This window comes from Mytilus galloprovincialis, chromosome 1 (genome assembly GCF_965363235.1).
Source record: "Mytilus galloprovincialis chromosome 1, xbMytGall1.hap1.1, whole genome shotgun sequence".
NCBI lineage: Eukaryota > Metazoa > Mollusca > Bivalvia > Mytilida > Mytilidae > Mytilus > Mytilus galloprovincialis.
In genome coordinates, this window is record NC_134838.1 from 10,938,224 (window position 1) to 10,960,724 (window position 22,501).

The following is a 22,501-nucleotide window of genomic DNA, read 5'->3' on the forward strand; positions in this document are numbered from 1 at the left end:
AGAAATAATCTTACAAAAAGACAAAAATCAAGTTCTGACCTCAGAGATATCGCAGTTACTGAAAATAAGTTCCTGTTAGATTCAAATAAAAGATAAACCATGTTTCAAAGTTTAATATCAATCGATGTAAATCCAACAGATTTAGTGAAAAGGAAATTATGATTATTCTAAGTAAAGTTCGAATATGTAATATAACAACATACAAGTATTATTTTATTTGTCTGTATGTATAAGTATTACTTTTACTGTTTAGTCTGTGTTTTTGTGATATCAATTGAAGTGACGCTGTACTTATATATCTCATCATTTTTTTTTTTATTTTCTATTAAAATTTTGTATTCTTGTCTTTCCTTTTTACATAGTAGTTTGTCATGTGTCACGGTACCTTCCTATCCCAAATTCATGTATTTGGTTTTGATGTTATATTGGTTATTCTCATCGGATTTTGTCTAATGCTTAGTTCGTTGCTGTGTGCGTTACATTTTAATGTTGTGTCGTTGTTCTCCTCTGATATTTAATGCGTTTCCCTCAGTTTTAGTTTGTTACACCGATGTTGTTTTTTGTCCATATATTTATGAGTTTTGAACAGCGGTATACTACTGTTGCCTTTATTTGTCTTTATGCCTTCTAGTATTTCTTTGGTACATATGACGTGGCTCTGTACTAAAATATCCCGTCATTGTGTTATTGTGCTATTGTAAATTTTTAAGTTTTTGTCTTTCATTTTTGCTAATGTATTCTGTCTTTATTCCTTCTTGTGCTATTTTGATACATATTGTTTTGATTTTATAGAGATTAAGATTATAACACAATGTTGACTGCGGTCCCCTATTTTTGACATCTTTACCTATTATGTCTGTTTGTTTTTATCACACGTCATTGTCAATATAATGGTCTATTGATCCTGTCTAATTCTAAAATACGCCAAACTTATTGATTTATTGACTAATTTTACTTTTTTTAAAGGTGATTTTTTTTTTAAAAAGGTTATCAATATAATACCGTAGTAATAGCTTTGAATACTGTAAAAATAAAGATATGATAACCCGTTTACAATAAAATTTCTACAACTAAAGACAAACTTCCAAACCAAATCTTCTTATCTATGAAAAGATAAATATGTTATGCTAGTTATGGTATTAAACCCTTGGCTTAATAATGCCTAGATATACATACATTGTAGATCCATTAATTGGACTTTGAATGTTTCGTAAATTATTGAATAAACTTTCTATTTTTAAACTCAATGATCTAAATGTAGAAAGAATATTCATTGCTGCTTATGTTCAATGTGTTAAAGTTAGGTTAGTTCACTTTGGTGAATAGTTGCAGTAATATTGAAGAATATAATCAAGGCTATAGTAGGTATTTCTTTAATGAAATAGTATTGAAACAGATATCTACTGAGTTTGGCCATATGAATCGTGGCAACACAGATTCAAGTTAATTTTCAATAGGTGCAACTGGGACCAGTCGGAATACCTAAGATCTGATGTTGATTTTTTTTGCCGAAACTCACATTAATGTTGTCATTAATGAACACTTCCTATATCCTAGATACTTACTAATTAGCATTGCACGATCCCATGCCTTTTCTATACTATCATTGACGTTGTTACACTGATTTCATTGGATTTGTTCTGAAGTATCTCTCGGACACGTCTCATTGTATTAGTTGAGATAACACGCCATCTGTATTCGTCAGTCTAAAACTCTATTGCCATCGACATGTAGCAAATAATTGCGTTCAATCGGTGCTAGAATTCTACTTTAACTTGCAGTTCTGTGTTGATAATAAACAAACTCGTCATACATACTAGGATCGCCTCACATTTGTTATGAAGATAAGAAGAATAACAAATGCGCTGTTCCTTTGGTTTTGGCTTAGTTAAGTGTGTAAGAAACTCGTGATTTTATTTAAAACACGAAATTTAATATTTTCATCTCACATAATTGCATATTCATTTTAAATCAATTTTCCGATATTTCACGTTTATGAATACTTTCGACTTCTCTAATGTAGATAGAAGAAACATATTGCAAAGGGACAATACGCTTGAAGTTCTTAGAATATGATAACCCTACAGGGACTGATGCTAAAGGAGACTGTTGTGATTCACCTGTTAATACTCCTGGTTGTACTATAGGAACTTGTGATCACTTATTTAGGATATGTTTTTTGGACAGTTTGTATCCGTAAGTATTCTGTAAATACAAACAAAACAAACAAAGATCTTTTTCAAATGAAAAGTTCTAAGATCTAGTAAAAAAGACTTCGAAAGATGGGTATTAATGTCTAGCTGTTATAACTTGATGTAAGTTAGTTGGTTCGGAAAGTAATATAGTCATTTAAGTTAAAAATTGAAAAAGACAACGGTATGAATACATCAAATATAGTTGACTTATATGAGAAATTATTGTTGCAAATGGAGTTAAATGTATAAATCACGTTCCAACAAATTATTTGATCATCTCAAGTACGTGGTTCGGTACTTATACTTTCCAATATTGTTTTATTGTGCTATTGTCAATTGTGTTTTCTTGTTTTTCATTTTTGCTTATTTATTTTGTCTATAGAATGTCTTTCTGCCATTTTTTATTTGTTTTGACAGTTATTTGTTTTATATTGATTAGAATATTAACAGTTTTTTGACATTTTGACATTTTATGTGGTTTTTTTTGTTTGCTCTCAAACTGTTGTCAAAATAATAGGCGACTTTTATACAAGTAAGAGGTTTAGCTAGCTATAATAGCTGATTTAATCTATCATTTTCGTCATTAGGAAATAATTGTACTAAACCAGGAATATGACAGTGGTCTTCCCTTTCGTTTGATGTTTTTCCGTTTTATTAGTACTATAAGTTTGGTTCTAGTAACTGCAGACATCTTTATATGCTTTGTATTTTAAGCAATGATTATTATGAAGCATTAACTTGATCTCCTTTATAACAAATTCAAAATTCCGGCCTATGATACAAGCATAAGTCAATAAGGCACATATTTTGTTGTATTTTGAGTTCTTTTACAGTAGCCCTTTTAAAAAAAATCTTAAGTGTAAAATTAATCTTACGATAAAAATATTTAGTTGAATTGTCAAGAAATATTTTAGACTTACGATAAATTTAACACTTAAGATTTTTTGTGAAAAGGGCTACATATTCTTATTTCATATATATTCGGAACATAAGGCTAAGTCTCCCGCGCTGACGTCAACCCTAGATATCATCGGTAAAATGCGACGTTGTAACTCCCGCACTATTACATTGTATCAACGGGTTTTTTTTCTACGTCAAAACAAAAGACATTCAAATGCAAAATAAAAAAAATAATCTAGAAATTAATATATGGATGACAACAATATATTCATTGACGAGTTGTCCAATTTCGGAAATATACTAGAACATATGGTTTTGTAAAATCAACACACTACCATGCAACAGCATTGTTCCTAATGAAGTTAAATCCTAAAAATAGCTTAGGGCACGAGTATTATCATTTTTTATCAATAATTAGAGCTAAACAGAGGAACTAATAACAGGAACATCGAGTGATGTTGGATGTACCAGTGTTGCATATATTTCCAAAAAAGGTCTTTAGTATTCATCTTGTTTTCCTTTGTTTAATGAGTTCTTGCTTTAACTAACACAATTTTACTTTGGGAGCAAATCATATGTGACTATAATAGTTGACCCATCAAACACATACAACAATCTTAAATTGTGACGAGATATTTATATAAATGTCTTTATCATAACAATCAAAACTGGGATTTCGGCAAATGCATACTTTTAAAAGTTTTTATCCTGTGATAAAGTATTTTTTCTATTGTATTTCAGTTTGAATATAAGCAAATGCTTGCAGTCTTCCGAAATAATAACTTCAGATAAAAATGTTGTCAAGTTTGACCAGAATCAACAACATGTACAGTTTGTATTTGATACTTGGAAGGTATGTGATTTTCACAATTCTTTACAAAGTAGTCAACAAATTATAAATGTGTACACACTATAAAAGAATGAAATTTATTCTGTTTACAACGCAGGTTGCAAATCAAATTGTTATTTGCATTATTATTCTATAATCATATGAGACTGTTATATATTACCAAATTGATCATAAATGCATAATTAATCCTCGTCTAAACATCATAAATAAAGTTATTTTTTAATACTTTATTACAGTAATAGTACAAAATCTTGAAAGTATTTTGTTCATGGTAACTTTGATGTTTGAGAATGCATTTTGTGTTCAGTGCCTGATAAGATAATATTTTTTACTCCATTTTAATAAAAGTTCGTCTTGATTTTGTACACGTAGTTGCAGTCTTTTCGGTCTGTTCACATTCAATGTTGACACTAGAATAAGGTCCGTTTCTAAAAGAAATGAAAAGAATACTAGATAATTTTAATATCTCTATCTTTCTCTGAAAAAAATTCTTTGAACACTTTTGATTTTTCAACCCTGTATACCATCTTTTCCCATGAGAAATTGAGAATATCTTCGAAAAGAAATAATCCCCAATGCTTTTCAGCATAAAATGGTATACATTTATTACTTTTGGGAAACAAAACGGCATATTATGTTAATAGTGGACAAAAAAGTTAAACAAAATGCGTCGCAGAGGAGCTGGAATTCTTTATTGACAACATATTTTGTTCAGTCAATCAAATAGTTAACCCTTGATTCATCTCTAATATTGAAATTATTCTCCTTTTAATAACTGAACATATCGAAACCATTGGTAAATATATCTAGCTAAAGGGTTTAATTGAAGGTCATATGAATACGGATTAAACGAGGTTGATAATTCACTTGTATCAAGAATATTTCTTTGATTATGTTGATAAAATTGAATTATACTGTCTGCTTTAAGTGAATTTTCATTTCACCTTTTGAAAATCATTTATCATTTAAAAAACAATCACAATTTAATTTTTTGTTATGTCTCGTAGCTAATGCCCGTTCAAAATAAACCGGAAATAGGACGAATATCATTGTTTTTAAAGATCTAAGACTACCAAATTATTCCCTCGGTTTTAGTGTTTTACCCGGATTGTTTTTTGCCTAAGATAAATACAACTATTGAACAGCGGTAAATTTATGTTGCGTTATTTGGCAACTTTTAAGTTGAAAGTCAAAAAAGAATATTCAAAACTTTAAAAAAACAGGTGATTGTCTATTAACAATTAGAGTAATTGTGATTTATGTCTTTCTTATATACTGAAATGTATAAAATATTAACAATCAAAACTTAATAATACAAATGTTTTATGATTAAACATTTTTTGAAAATTCTAATCTAAAAAGGTAAGCATACATGCATTTGTATCTTGTATATATCCTTTGCAGTAAAATCAGTTTACCTTAATTATTTGTATTTGCATTAATGTTCACATCAATGAGTAGATATGTTGATAAAGATTCAAACTGGATATTAATAAGAATTTTCACTGTTTTATTTAAGATATAAATATACAATATATGTACATTGTCGGAAAAAATAAAACTTATTTGTATGAGCTTTAGAAACAGTTTCGTAGTGAGTACAAATACATTTTATATTTTCCGACAATTTTCTTATATTGTTTTTATCATGCAATTTACACCCAGCACTGGAAACGGTCGTTGTCACGTGTTAATCATTGTTTCTAGTGTTTCAAAGAAATCGACAGTTTAAACACGGACCGCGAAGAGGACACTGTAAATGAACTGGTTCACAAAAGAAAAACCCCATAACCCTGTGCTCAACATGAAGCGGGGTTACAGGAGACTTTTTTGTACATGTACAAATAAAGCAAAAAAATATTTGTATACCTGTTATTTGTACAATAGATGGCTGATTGCAGGATAAATTGTATGACAGAATTGATTTGCCAGATCATACTTTTAACCGAATTCCCTCAAATATTCAGATTATTTTCATTACTTAGTATTGTAATTGCGATATTGGAGAAGCTTTACAAATCATGTGTTTTCAGTTTGAAAAAAATATTTTGAATATAAATTTTAAAGTACTTATTTACGCACGTTTATACAAGTCAAGTAAGGTTTATATAAGCATATCTCGGACATTGTTAAAAATCAGTACGGATCAGGAAATAAAGAAGTGTTCATGCCCTTCAGAAATATAAACTAAGATGCTACAGATAAAATATGTGCAACAAGGGGGATATTGAAAATCTGTTATATAAATACAAATTCATTTCAGGGAGAAGCACCTATCAATATTGTGGTATTGGACTCTAATACAGATGACAAAACGAATGTCTTAATTGATCATTTCTATATGACATATAATTCAACAAAGGCAGGATTCAATCAGACCAGCACTACGGCAGATAACTTCAATCTTATTGGTACAAGAAGTAATAATCCTACAAGGTGATTAGGGATATAGGCTCTGTTTAGCATATATATTGTTTGATTGTGGAACTGGTTAAGCCATGTTTGGCCGTGTGAAGTTACTCTTTATATATGTCACTGTTTGTTCATAAGAATATTTTAAAAGCAGACATTATCATGAATAACCAATAGTAGTTGACCCAATGATAAAATTCAAAAACTGAATATATTAAATGATTTCAGCCATATTGGGAGACTTATGTAAATGCATAAAATCTTGGTAAATTGCTTCCATGAAAGGATAAACCATCTATCGAGGAAATCGTGACAGGAAGAAAATCCTTGGAATATGGAGATAAACATTCTGTATGCAGGAGCTACTGGTGGTTGCTCTATAGAAATGACGTATATTCATGACGTTATACATTCTGAGAAAAATACGTTAATCTCTATGCTTCCTTAAATACTAGCAATACTTTTCTATCTCAAGCTAGAATCATGATATGAAAGTCACACAAAAAAATATATTCAAAGGATTCACATCAAATAGCGAAAAATAAATTTGTTACGTTCGGAGGACGTGTTTTTCAACAGACTGTCGGTATTCCAATAGGAATAAATTGTGTCCCTCTTCTTGCTGACTGGTTTTTTTTTATTATTATGAGGCTGACTCAATACAGGAACTTTTTATGAAGAAAGATAAGAAGCTAGCAATATCCTTTAACTGTGACTCTGTGTTCTTTGATTAAATTATTAATTTTCGACACCTCCTTTTTAAATTTCCGCTATATAGATAATGTTCTTTCACTAAATAATTCAAAATTTGGTGACTATGTTGAGTGTGACTCTGTGTTATTTGATTAAATTAATAATTTACGACACCTCCTTTTTAAATTTCCGCTATATAGATAATGTTCTTTCACTAAATAATTCAAAATTTGGTGACTACAGTTAAGTCGACCTCGTATCTTGACTTACATTTAGAAATTGACAATGAGGGTCGGTTGAAAACAAAACTTTACAACAAAAGAGATGGTTTCACTATACCAATTGTGAACTTTCCATTTCTAAGTAGCAACATTCCAGTAGCACCTGCATATGGGGTATATATCATCCAATTAATACGATATTCCCGTACTTACATTTCCTATCATGATTTTCTTGATAGAGGGTTGCTGCTCACAAGGAAGCTATTAAACCAAGTGTTCTAAATGGTGAAGTTGAAATCATCCCTTCGTAAATTTTACGGACGTCATCACGAGTTGGTTGACCGTTTCACAAATGATATCGGATATGTTCCTTCCGTCGTAACTACAATCCCCTTCCTTTTCATGAATGTGACCTACCGAATTAGACTATTTACCGGATTTATTATCACATAAGCAACACGACGGGTGCCACATGTGGAGCAGGATCTGCTTACCCTTCCGGAGCACATGAGATCACCCCTAAATTTTGGTTTGGTTCGTGTTGCTTATTCTTTAGTTTTCTATGTTGTCTCGTGTGTACTGTTGTTGGACTGTTTGTCTTTTTCATTTTTAGACATGGCGTTGTCAGTTTATTTTCGATTTATGAGTTTGACTTTACCTTTGGTATCTTTCGTCCCTCTTTTAAATGAACACATTAAGTAATGTCAGTTTGAAAAACTCAATTTATTTACGTTGTCATGAAATAACCTTGTAATGTATGACACGATGTGAATACGATCCGTAGTCAACTTCATGAAAACGTCGTGTATGCTTTAAAATGAGATTGACATGTGTCCATAAAAGTAAACACCAGAAGAAATTGAATGTCTGTTAATGGTTATAAGAAGTTTTCCGAAACTTACAGGTAAACTTACCAGTGGGTCATCTCAAAATACATAATGTCTCGAAAATATGTCTACATGCTTAATAAATGAAAACAATGAGAGATAATTTTGATGAAAATCTGCTATTTTTCACCATTTTTATAAGCAAGCACTGTTTTTATTCGTCTGAATCAGACGAGGAGCTAACTCCCAATGCTTTTTTTTTTGTCATAATTTTTTTCAGGGAAGCTGATTTTTTTTACAGGCTGCATCAAAGTTGCTTTTTAATGCTGTGCTTTCTTTTTCTTAGACACACTAGGTCCGGACTGCTGCTTGTCAGGTAGTTGCACTCCTCAAGATCCTCTTTCACTGCAGGGCATTTATGATGGCCGCCATCCTCTTCCACTGCATGACATGTATGATGGACGCAATCCTCTTTCACTGCAGGACGTATTTGTAGCCTGCCATCTTTTTCAGCTGTTTTTTTTTTTTTTTTTTTTTTTGTGGTGTGTGGATTATCACCGGATGACATTTCTAACATGACACTCTCTCGTATGTCATCAGCCTGACTTTTGTGCAGCGGAAGTGGTGACATCATCTTTGGGTTTGACCAAACTTTGTGTTTTTTTGGGACATCAAAATGACGCTCAACAGTTTGCAATTATAAGGTCAATTGGTAGATATGCGGAGCTTGACTTTCTTAAGGAATAGTTTTACTGGCAGATAAAATATATTCTTATAGATATCCTCTCATGACACCTATAAACGCCAGCAAATACAGCGAAAAACGGACAATTTATAAAGGATGTCCCGTCATTCGGTTTTCAATTTGTTAACATTGTACACTTGACATTAAATGACCACTCTAGCATTATATGTAAATGTCATCATAAATGTATATTAACATAAAAGTTTAAAACACTTTCCGAAAATGTATATTAACAAACATATGTATGATCATATATTAAATAAGAGATATATGGTACTTTTTTTTTAAATAAGACAGCTCGGCGAAAATACAAAGTTGATTCACATTTTTGTGTATTTAGTTATGTTTTATTTTACAGTTTGAAGTTTTCTATGTTAGTATTTTGTGATCCAAACTACTATGGAGGTGATTGTTCCATCAAATGTGTTCCGACAAACAAATGCGAAGGTCATTACTCATGTGACCATCAGGGGAACAAAGTGTGTATGAGTGGATGGAGGGGGACAGACTGTACAGATCAGGTTCCAGGCAGTGATGTCGACTGTAGTGTATACACAAGTAAGTTGACTTTAGGAACTGTGTTGACCTGGTTGTAAGGTGTGGACTTTTAGACCTTTCAAAGCTAGCAACAATCAATTTTAAAAAAACCCATCAAAAGCATTGGTCGTTTGATAATTATTTAAATGTATACTTTTTATTTTTGTTTTACTGTTAATCGGCTTAAACTGAAACCATAAATGTTAGTTTGCAATGTCTGAATACATAAGAGAAAATATACAAACTTGTGGAAATCGTTCTACCTCTGCTGGTGGAGTTTTAATTCCCCCAAGGTATCACCAGCCCAGTAGTCAGCACTTCTGTGTTGACTTGAGTTATCATTGATATGTTCATAATTATAAACTAACTGTTAACAAAACTTGGATTTATTTAAGTACTAAGGCTTTTCTACCTCAGGAATAGTTACCTTAGCTGTATTTGGCACAAACTTTTAGGAATTTTTGGTCCTCAGTGCTCTTCAACTTCGTACTTTAATTAACCTTTTTAACATTTTTTATTTGAGCGTCACTGATGAGTCTTTTGTAGACTAAACGCGCGTCTGGCGTATATATAAAATTTCAATCCTGGTATCTATGATGAGTTTATTTTTTTTCCCTAAGCATGAAAACTTTTTTCAAAAAGATAGTAATGATGAGTAATGAAAGTAAAACAAGCCACTTAATACCACTCACGAATAAAACTAAAACTACCAAGGATAGTTGCTTGCCTGACTCATAATATTTACCTGTTTTTTATACATGAAATTAAACAGAAAAAAAAAGACACAAATGTTTATTTTACTGTTCCAGTTCCATTAAAACTATTAACAGTTTATTTTCGATAAATGAGTTTGACCGTTCCTCTGGTATCTTTCGTCGCTCTTTTAAGTCAGTTAGTAATGGACAAAATCAGTTCTCTTCCGTTTATCAAAACTACCAAAAACACGAGTTACTGAAGATCATGAAGTACATTTACAAAGGTGAAATACCAAAGTGCATATTTAAAGCGCATAAGCGTATGTAGAACTGAAGATGACATGACTTATACAAAAGATAAAAAAAACAAAAGACAAAACCAAGCTGAGCGACACAAACTCCTATAAAAATCAGGACTGATATTGGTTGATTTGTATTACTAGATTCATTTCACTTGACAGGGCGGGGTTTAAGAAGTTCGTTCATTTAAGACCAGTCCATCTATAGACAGGAGCTTTGGGATAAACTCATCAATGAAGTGGCCAGTTATTCGTCACATATCAAACACTCAGTTCTTTTGTATACGCGTTTGATGACACTGATAGATGATTTGATTTTAATGATAATTATAACGGCGATCATCCTTTGGAATGTCTTAAATTGTCCGCAGAGATTTGAAATAAAATTGATAGAAATGTCAATTTGGTTAAGTTAATATTTTTTGGAAACACTGCAGAAAGCATCTGTGTTCATATAATTATTTGAACCAACCCTATAGATAAAATGGTGATTTGTGCAGTAACATGTGAGTATGAACACCCTTCATAGAAGGACATGTATACCGATGACTAGCCAGATGAATCATCTTGACATTTAATATGCTATTTTGTGTGTGTTCATATTCGATACCATTTATTTGTAATATTTTCTTATTGACTCTACAGATAAAACAGAGTTTTCAACAAGTGAATGGGAAGGAATGTATTCATGTGACAATAAACAACACAGCTATCCGTTCTTCTTGAATGCCACAAAATCTAAACATACACTGAATTTTGTTGCAACTGTTTCCTTTAGGAACATCACAGTCCAAGTATCTGGGACATATTCAAATTTGAGTAAAGCATTATCTTTGCAAGTGGAGACATCATTTTTATATGAAGGTCACAATTTAACAAAGATTTCCTTAGAAACCAGGAAAATAAGTACATCTGGTATGATTGGACAGTTATCTTTATACAAAGCAGATGGTGGAAAACTCACCTGTATTGTTGATCCTCTGAGTTTGAAAAAAGGTATGATAATTGTTGCCAATTGTTATTTTTTCTATCTTTAATCATTTTTTAATGTGTTTTCAATGAAAACTACATTCACCTTGTGTCATAATGACTGCATCCCTGCGACCCTTATCAGCATAAGCAACCGTTTTAACATTTACTTGAGTGCTACAAAACCAAAACAAAGGCCTGGCTGTTGATGTAGCTATTACCTATATAGAAGAACTGACAAACTAATAAAAACTAACAACATGATGCATCAGTGCATAAAAGCAGTTTAAGAAACACCAACCCAAGCTGTGTATCACCGTAAAAATTTCAAGTTGTCTTCAAGTTTTTTTTTCCAGTAACTTAGATAAATACAACAATACTTGTTATGTGATTTTAAAAAGGAAGTCCAAATGCTCTAATTTATCGTAGTAATTATATGACATATGAGGAAAACATGGTCGTTAGTTCATGTTTGTTTTTGTATCCCCCTTAAAGCTACAAGCTTGCCTAAATACTTATTGTTATTTCTAAATATGAAGATCAGAAACCATAATATCTTGATTATAAACATTTGTAGAAGTATATCTTACATCCACACGATAGATATATTTAAGTCCGAAACTTGTATTTTCAGCGATCCGAGTAGAAAAAAGCCACATACGACTCTGTAAAGTTGGCTGACATTATAAAAATATATTTAGAAAATGAAGCTCCGAAGTGTTTATTCAGACTAACCGACAATAAACTCTTCATAGATACCAAGATAAAATTTGTATTTTCGCCGGACGCGCGTTTCGTCTAAAAAAGACTAATTAGTGACGCTCGAATCTAAAAAAAGTTAAAAAGGTCAAATAAAGTACGAAGTTGAAGAGCATTGAGGTCCAAAATTCCTTAAAGTTTTGCCTATAATGATTCTTGGTCGAAGTGAGTTGTGGGTAAGCGTGAATTACAAATATTGATGATTTTTTTTTTTTATGAAAAAGCTGACACATAGTTGCATTTCGAACATCAATCAACAGACTGGACCCTTAGATGATATGCTTTCAACTTGTCAATGAAGCCTTTGCTTTACAAAACTAATGTATTCAAAAAATAGGTCTAACAAGCTTAAGATCAAAGGAACACATAAAGACACGTTTATAACCAAAGACTCTCGAACAATTTTAGATATGTTTGTAATTTATCTCCTTCCATTAAATCTTTGTTTCCTTACACGGCACTTATATCACAATTTATGATGATAGAACTTTTCTCTGATAATGGTTGTCGGCTCCTTCTTTTCTGTGGAATGCACAGGTCTCCATTAGTTCTTTATTTGTGCGCTTACAGTTTTATCAGATAACTATGGCCGTCATACTTTCAATATATTTTACTGCAGGAACTAATGGGCAAAACTTGAACAAAACATATATATATATAAAATCGAAACTTAAGCTACCCGCAGATTTTAATCAAATTTTTAGTTTTTTTTTAACTATTGTATTGATTATAAATCTAGCAAGTCTAAAATTGATCCACGTATGTCCCTTACAAATTCAAGGTTATAATTATACTATCTAGTCTTGTCTTGTGTATAATTCGGAGTTTAATATGACGTCCGTTATCACTGAACTAGTATATATATATATGTTTTAAGGGGCCAGCTGAAGGACACCTACGGGTGCGGGAGTTTCTCGCTACATTGAAGACACATTGGTGGTCTTCGGCTGTTGTCTGCTCTATGGTCGGGTTGTTGTCGCTTTGACACATTCCCAAATTCCTTTCTCAATGTTATTTACTATATATCAAATATATAACCGAATGAAACTGATTAGAGTACGCATTTTTTGTCGAGTATTGTTACTTTATTACATGAAATGTGTTTTAATTAACAAAGATAACAAAAACAAAAGCACTAGCACTAGCAAGCTATAAGATAAATGAAATTTGCATGCCTATTCTAATATAATAAGTTTTTGCTATTACAGCATATTTTGATGGATGTGATTTTAAAGGAACTTGTGTGAGATATGGAAAGAGTAAACAGAACTATTACTGCTGTTGTAATGATGGTAATGTATTATAACTCATAAATTTACTGTTTGCAAAAGTATGAATTATTCCTCTGCTGGTGGACTGTTAGTACCCGAGGCTATCACCAGCCCAGTAGCCAGTACCAAAGTACTGGCATAAAAATCAAGAATTTCTGTGTTATTAAAATTTGCTGTTACAAAATGTTAGAAATTATAATAAATTAAGGAATGCTTCTCCCTCATGCAAATATCTGATTCCTTTCACGGATTTGGCTATACTTTTAGCTTTGGATTTCAAATACTTTGGCTACGAGCATCACTGAAGGGACATGTATTGTCGAAATGCGTATCTGGTGCAGGAAATTGGTACCGTTAATGTTATTATTCGAAATACTAACAAATTTTTATCCCAGGTGTTGAATTCATAAACTTTGATCAGTGCTCGGAGCAGAAAAAATCAAGCTCGAAACATGAAATCCAGCATTTTGATTGGTTGATTTTTTTTAGTATGAGTACAAAAAAACTGACTCATGGCCAGGCGTAGTTTACCTTAGCCATATGCGTATTAGGCACAACTTTTTTGAATTTTTGGTCCGCAATGCTCTTCAATATTATACTTGTTAGGCTTTTTAACTGTTTGAACTGAGCGTCGCTGATGAGTCCTAACGCGCTTCTGGCGTAAAAAATTATAAGCCTGGTACCTTTGATAACTTATTATATAATTTATTGAAAACAACAATTTGGTCTTTTTAACTCTGCATATTCATTCTTTTTTGTATAAATGAAAATGAAATATTAAGTTGCATGCAAACACTTGCGAATACTTACTTTTACAATTCAAGTTTGATCTTTTTCAATATTGTAATTTTCAAATAATAATAAACTGACAATTTCATGCCAAAAAAGGAAAACAAATGATAATAAGAGAAACAACAGTATACAAAACAAAACAACGAAAACTGACACGAATCCCACCTTAACCGGGTGCCCCGGAATAGTGCACAGATCCGAAGGGTAAAGATGCGATGGATATGTTTCAATTTTTCGTAACCATAATTCCTTCCTGTTTCACTAAAGCGTGACATAATCTAATAAGAATTATCCCCCAATCTGTTCTTATATGAGCAACACGATGTATGCTAGAGAAGCTTCTGATTATCATTCGAGAGTGTATTATTAGCAAGCAAAATCAATGGAATTGTGCAAATAATACAAGCATGAAAATTAGCACGAAGCATCATAATTATAACTTTTTAAGAAAAAACTGCTGGCCATAAAAAAAACCCACATTTTTCAAGATGGCCACAACCTTTACTAAAATGACTGTTTTTACAGATTGAAATACCTATTTTTCTAGAAAACGTTTTCTTTGACCTTCTTTGAGTAAAAAAATAATATCAGGTTTTGTGAATACCTTCTGTACATGTGACGTATATACAAGAAAAATGAATATTTGACATGTTCTGGGTTTGTGCATGCATGAAAATGTCACAAAATTCACACACAAACATTTGAACTATTTATACTTGTTTAGCGCTTTTGAATTTTTAATGATGTTATGAATTTGTTTAATGTCATTTTTTAAAGATTATGATACACATGCGTTTAACAATTTCGCACATGCGCAAACTACAGTCAAACCTGATTAAACCGGACCCTGAATAAACCGGTTTTCTGTCCATTCCGGCCGAAAATGAAAGTCCCATATTTTTCCATTCAAAGTCTTTGTTAAAATACCCTTTGTAAACCGGACCCTGTGTATTCCGAATTCCGTTCTAATTATGAAGTCCCAATACTCTTAATTACATTAATAAGTACCTGTCAAAACCGGTTTGTCTAATTAATTTCAATGATCGATATGCAATCAAAACATATTTGTTTATACAATATGGCTTTTCGTGATAATCAATTAGTCAGGTGTCAAACTGTGAACCTAAAATCGTACAGTAGTGAGCTGTATTATTTATTAAAACATTATAAACGTGTCAATTAAACGAAAACAAACACCGAATATATCTCGGATTGAACTTCCGTTTTAACTTGGATAAACAAATTAAAATCGCGGAGTAAGAAATTCACATCGTGATTTCGAAATCCTGGGTTCCCTGTTGTGAACCCCTAAACAAATGACCTTGATAATGAAAAACACCCGGATGACAACAATCAATGGATATTGTACACTGTACGACAACGTTTCGAAAGTGATGAAATTACGTTTGATAATATTCTGGCTTTTTAATCGGCCATTCCAACATTTCAAATTATTGATCATGGAAGTAAATCGAAACTATCGTCTTACAATCCAAACAACGCGAGCATTATGATGCAAATGCAAACAATGAAAAACGAAGTGAAAGTATTTTAATTTATCAGATATAATTTACAATCAGAGAGAACTTTTACATGCAAAATGTCATTAACTTCCGGTCAAAACGGAAACCTGAATAAACCGACTCACTGTCCAAACCGGCCCTTTTTCATAGTCCCGTAGCCGGCCGGTTTATACAGGTTTTACTGTATTTATAAATAAGAACGAATTACACGCATTACAAGGGCACAATGATGGAAATCGTAGTTCGTGTAACAGATGAGAATTTGAATTTCTTAAACATATCTTGGTCGTCATTCATTCTTCTAAGCATTCCATGGATAAGGTAAAAAAGGTGGTTAACTTTCTAAATATCTGGCAAACATCAATTATAGCTGCAGATAAACCCTTTGGTATTGGTGAAGCATTGTTAGTTGGAATGGCCAGATTTGTAAGAACATAATTGTATCGTCATGTTTGGTGGATTGTACATTAAAATGGCTTGTTTTAAAATTCTGAGTGATATATTGCGTGATAGTGGATGGGCAGGTGTCCTCACTGAAGCCGATATAGCAACACCTGGAATGGCAGATGCCTTTCATGTATGTTCAAATGTAATTATGAATAGACACGGCCATCAGATAACTGCATGTGGTTTGCTTGAATTGATAATGCCAGCCGTTATGACAGCGTAAACACAGAAAATATGGTTCATGACTATGTGAAGTTCAAGTATGTGATCAACGGGTGTAAGGAAGAGAGTCATATCGACCACAGTTTAATTTCTGGCGTTCAATAATGAATTAAGAACTTGATGTGCCTTCGGTAGTACGCTCACTGCACGAGTCAGATCTCGTACCTTACATACAGTCCATATCAAGCATGATACCACTCTTGGTTTTGATCGTGTAAATTATGCTCGATGGTTACCGAGCCATCTCCAAGATATGTCTTCCCTTCACGAACATCACCCACATGTGGTAATGAAATTGCTAATGGTAATTGTTATTGTATGTAAGACCAGCAACCTGATTTTTACAATTTATCAGGCACAAACACAAAATAATGAGTCGTGAACGGCGATTTTGGTACCATACGTTTAATCGAAGATACCGTCGAGACGATTGATGGTAGTTGGACCAGAAGTTATAATTAGTAGACTGGTAGATGAATTTGAAAGATTTAGTGGGTTGATTCTTTCTGCGACAGATGAACGACATCATGAAGACATTACGAAAACAAAAGGATTTCTTCAAAAAACAATAAAGGCTTTCTAAAGTGATGAACGAGTTTGGAAATCCATTTCTAGAATAGTCGTCAGATTTGTACAAAATGTACTCTTAAGGAAGTTGTAGATTCAAAATGTAAAGATATGTATATAAACTCCAAGATAGTGGACTCCAAACAGCATGATCTTTTGAAGCAAATGTGAAACGAAGGAAAATCTGCTTTTTTAACAAGATGAAAAAGAACGTTTCCATATAAAGTACTGGTGCTAGATTAAAAGTTGTTGGTTCTGGTAGAAGGCCAAGGGTTTTGAGAAGTTTTCTCTGTGAAGATGACAACAAAGCAGAATTGGTAAAGTGTCTTTATGACAGAATTGCTTCTTAATAGAATAATGAAACTGCTTATGCTACTCAAGGTGAAAACATTCTTTGCAATTTCAATAGGGATACTTCCTAGCTTTCCCCTTGTAACCATGAAAAGGATGATACACAAATGATTGTCCATGATAAACATGCTGCTATTAATGGTTGTAAAAAGTAATTTTAAGTAGTACTGACATAGATGTAGTAGTATTAGGAATTGCCGTACTCGCAATATTAGGTGTGGACAAATTATGGATAGGTTTTTGAAGGAAGACTGTCGATGGCTTCCAGTACTTGTCATATCAAATGCGTTTGGTCCTCGTGTAAACGTAGCAGCTATTCCTTTCTTCCATGCACTTAGTTGGTGTGACACTGTGTCGGCATTTTATCGGAAAGTGAAGAGGTCAGCTTGGCAGACATTGGAAGTATTCTCAGATGTAACGGACGTTTTTTTCGCTGAGGTGTAGGAAGACATAGACATGAACATCATAGAAGTATTTGTTTGCATCATGTAAAGAAACCGTTTGATGTTAACGAGGCACGATTAAAATCGTTTGCAAGGAAACAGCGGCCTTATGATGCTATTCAGCCTACTACAAAATCATTATCATTACCTGTGGTAGGCGGATAGCATCATAAGGTCGCTGATTCCTTGCAATCGATTTTATCTTCTGGAGCATATCAAAAGAGAAGCATATATATATCAAGGTGGACATGTTTAGGCTTGTCCGAAATTATGCATTCGACAGGTTCGTGTACGCATACCAAGTCATGAACACAGGAGTTGGGTTAAAAAGAAATGACAATTGGAAACCAAAATGGACTTCTTTGGTGGCCGCTGATCCTTGTGTCATGATGTTTTTGAAATGCGGATGCAAGAAATTCAGCTGTGTTGGTAACTGTAAATGCTACCGTTCTGGCCTTTCGTGTACAGGTTTGTGTATTGGTAACTGTCAGATAATTATAAGATAAGCAACCTGTCTTTTTAACAAACTATATATGCATTTGAACTTAACAAATCCAGTGATATCACTAGTTAAGTTGATAGAAATGAAAAAAATTGACATTTTCCACGTTTTGCCGCCGTTTTGGGACCGGAAGTCTGTTTTTTCTTTATGCAAGTATTGTTTTTCGTACATAAGGAACTGTAATTTAAATTTTATCAAAACTTACATCGGATTATACCTATACACAGCTTTCAAAAGATTTACGAAATGTAACTAATTGGAAATATCGCCATTTGCAGCATGACCGGTGGCCATCTTGAAAAAATAATTAATTTTTTTTATGGCCAGCAGCTGATTTTTTTTAATTACCATTTAGTCCACCCATATACAAAATTTGATGCTTGTATCACGATTTGCACAATTATGTCCATAATATCTCCCACATGTTAGATCATCAATTTTTTTTCATGATGTGTGACTGTCGGTGGATTATGTTTGGTAATCATTTGAAAAAGAATTCGAACAAAATAAACTCATCATAGATACCAGGACTTAATTTTATATATACGCCATACGCGCGTTTCGTCCACAAAAGACCCATCAGTGACGCTCGAATCCAAAAGAGTTTAAAAAAGTCAAATAAAGTACAAAGTTGAAGAGCTTTGAGATCCAAAATCTTTTGAGAAAAAAGTGTTGCCAAGTACAGCTAAGGTAATGTATGTCTGAGGTAGAAAAGCCTTAGTATTTCAAAAAATTCAAAATTTTGTAAACAGTTAATTTATAAATATAACAATATCAATGATAGTTCATGTCAGCACAAAAAAAAAAGTGCAATGAGAAAAAACGTCAAAATTTTTTTAGAATTACACTATCTGACATATTGATGATGCCCTGACACTTCCAGTGAGTTCTTGTATCTCATTAATCCCATTGAACCTAAGCTTTAACATAATATGGAAACTAGATGGTCTGCCTCGTAACCTGTTCTTTTCCGCGATCTGGACATAGATGGACAAATTCAAACTAGAATCACCTGTGACAAACGTAATGATTTCAATTTTCCAATTGTCAACATTCCATTCCCATTCACACACCATCAGCCCAAGTTTATGCCTTTACATATTTCAATAATACGTTATGTGTTGGCATTGTTATACTATGCCGATTATTTTACCAGAGGTGTGCACCTGATGTGCTATTTACACAAAAGCTACCGAGCAACCTTATAGGAAGGAACGAATTAAAACGATCCATATTATTTTACGGTTGTAATCATGAATTGGTTATCTAATGCAGCAGTTTTCTCAGTCTTAGATCTTCAAATACCAGAATAATCGTTCAGTTTGTAATTTTGATAATTATCTCCATTTTCCAATTAACATTTTGTCTGAATGTTGATTTTATTGCGAGGTATCTACGCATAACAGGAGATTCTAGCCATTTCGATGCACCTGGTCTATTTCTGAAATTAATTCTTACATACTTTTGTTTGTTTAACCCTGTATGATGGCATTGCCCATGTGAGATTTTAAAAGTGTTTGTATAAACATTGAACGCCAAAAATATTTCATGTATAAAATTTTCTGACGTCAGGCACGCGAATCAATGAATGTGTTTGTAGATTGATGTTTCTGTGTTCTGTTTAAATTGTTCCTTTTAAAATTGTTACACGATGGTGACTGTTGTACCCATATTTTGACTATTTTATTTGTTATGTCTGTTTAGTTCACGTATCATTGTAAATATAACGGAATTTAATGAGACTGTCAACAAAGTGAGAGGTTTAGCGCTATAAAACCAGGTTTAATCAACCATTTTCTACATTTGAAAATGTAACACTCAGAAACGTGTCCTTCCCCCATAACGTGCCCGATTTGCCCAAACGTATCCACATTGACGTAAATGAACTGCAAAACATGTGTCTCATTGGCAATAATACCACATCTTCTTTTTCATACTAGTTGTAAAAGTGCGCCAAAGCTTTTTATTTGTATAAAACGCCCAAACGTGTCCATTTTTAATACCCACCCAAACGTGTCCAGTCCCCCATAACGTGTCCATCTCAAGCTTGTTTTCTTTTACTGATTTGACTACCTTTCGTTTCCATACTATAAATACGTAGGTAATTATGCCCCACCTACGATAGTAGAGGGGCATTATGTTTTCTGGTCTGTGGCTCCGTTCGTCCGTCCGTCCGTCCGTCCAGGTTAAAGTTTTTGGTCAAGGTAGTTTTTGATGAAGCTGAAGTCCAATCAACTTGAAACTTAGTACACTTGTTGCTTATGATATGATCTTTCTAATTTTAATGCCAAATTAGATAATTACCCAATTTCACGGTCCATGGAACATGGAAAAGGATAGTGCGAGTGGGGCATCCGTGTACTTTGTTTTTATTTATTTTATTTTTTATTGTTACTGTATACTCATTTTACGATCTTTTGCTATTTCATTAAAAGATAAAAAAATTTTTTTTTTAAATACCCGCTATAGGCGCTTTTATCTGCGCATAAAAACCTTTGAAGCATTCCACTTTTGATAATGGGCCATCAGTTGTATTTGGAAGGCAACATTTTGTTTTTAAATTTTCGTAACTTTTATTTAAAACGGCTTCTATTACATAACAGATATTGACGTAGCTGCCTGCTTCTTACTGAAGTTATAAATTTTTAAACAAATCCGATTTGGTCTTTACTTGCATTAGTTTTTTTTTAGACTAAAATCTCAACTAGTGTTAATCACAAATAACAGTAAAAATTAAGGCCAAATCTTAAATTCCCAGTATGCAAATAGAACCTAACTACAGAATATATTGTTAACATAATACCGTTCGAATAACGAATGTAATATTTGGTACTGGACGTTATGTCTCTTGTTCATGTGTCTTTGGTAATGCTCGTTACCTAAAATTAATTAAAAATACCAGAACTGTAAAATAAAAAAATGATTCACATAGCAAACGATTAATTCAACTGTACTCACATTATTTGTATGTTCGCTCTAAGTGAGCAAGAAATACTTGCAACACAAAAAGTAATTTCAGTCAAAAGTTAACTTATATGTTACAGATTAAATTTCAGTTATGATAATCATTAACAACCATCAAACTAATTTTAATAAATGACCACTCCATCAACTTTTATTAAACTGATGTAAACGTTATCAATGTCCTTTTTGACATACATGTATTAACGCTAATAGACGTGAGACCTTCTGCCGTTTAAAAGTGGACACGTTTGGGCAAATAACAATAATCGGACACGTTTGGGGATGCGAAAATCGGACACGTTTGGGCAACATTGTATCATATGGACACGTTTGGAGGAATCGGACACTTTTGAAGGGGATGGACACGTTTGAAAGTGTTACATATATACTTTTCAATTTTTGTAATTTGATGAAAATATTTTATAAGGAGTGAGAATTTTCAAATTTCACTATCTTTAGATTAAACTTAAAGTTTTGAAACTAAGAAAATTTGATGCCTCCACAAGAAAAAAAATACAAAGAAATCAACAACTAAAGGTCACCAGTCCATACGGCTTTCAACAATGACCAAAGCCCTGGACCATTGGCCATAAAACTTTCGAGTCAGTTTTTTGTACTCATACTTCAAAATCAACCAATGAAAATGCTGGATGTCATGTTTCGAGCATGATTTTTGTGCTCCGAGCACTGAGCAAAGTTTTATGACTTCAAGGCCTGACCTCATATTCAGAAAAGTTTGTTTATGGTTACAGTTCTGATCGTGACTTCCATATGTTTTCGCATACCCGTGCAGCAATGGCTAATTATTACATTTTAGGAACAATTGGTACAAGTTGTACCAAATCAACCATGCATACGAGTATAACTACAAAAATGAATACCAAGAAAATCAGCACAATTACAGATTTACCACAAAAATCTTCTAGACCATATGTCAATGTAACACATAAGCAAACAGCAATTGCCCAAAATACAAGAACTACAAGAGAAAGTCATTATACAGGAACTTCCGGTACGTATATCTATGGTTAAAGTCGTCCTGATCTGGAAATTAAATATATATATATATATATATTGTACTTGCAACACAAAAATAGTTGATTTTGTTCGAGTTTGTTTTTGTTATCTTATATTTTGTATTTATATTATAAAAACTAATATCCATAATTTTTTAAAGTAATACATGCGTCATGATGTGTATTCATTATTTTCCCAATCTACAAGTTTAAAACATTGCACTTATTTTGAAATTGATTATTTTACAATCACTAAGAAATCTGCCACAGTAATATAGCATATGCTTAACATGATTAGATA

The 22,501-nt window shown here is 32.6% G+C and overlaps 1 protein-coding gene across 1 annotated transcript; it reads left to right on the plus strand.

The window, feature by feature from the left end:
• The first annotated feature begins 2,292 nt into the window (after positions 1-2,292).
• Positions 2,293-22,216, plus strand: LOC143061841 (uncharacterized). Its single transcript, XM_076233780.1, has 7 exons — positions 2,293-2,315; positions 3,837-3,948; positions 6,209-6,381; positions 9,202-9,401; positions 11,020-11,370; positions 13,311-13,394; positions 22,002-22,216. Exons 1-7 carry the CDS (start codon positions 2,293-2,295, stop codon positions 22,214-22,216), a joined length of 1,158 nt encoding a protein of 385 aa, XP_076089895.1.
• The last annotated feature ends 285 nt before the right edge of the window (positions 22,217-22,501 follow it).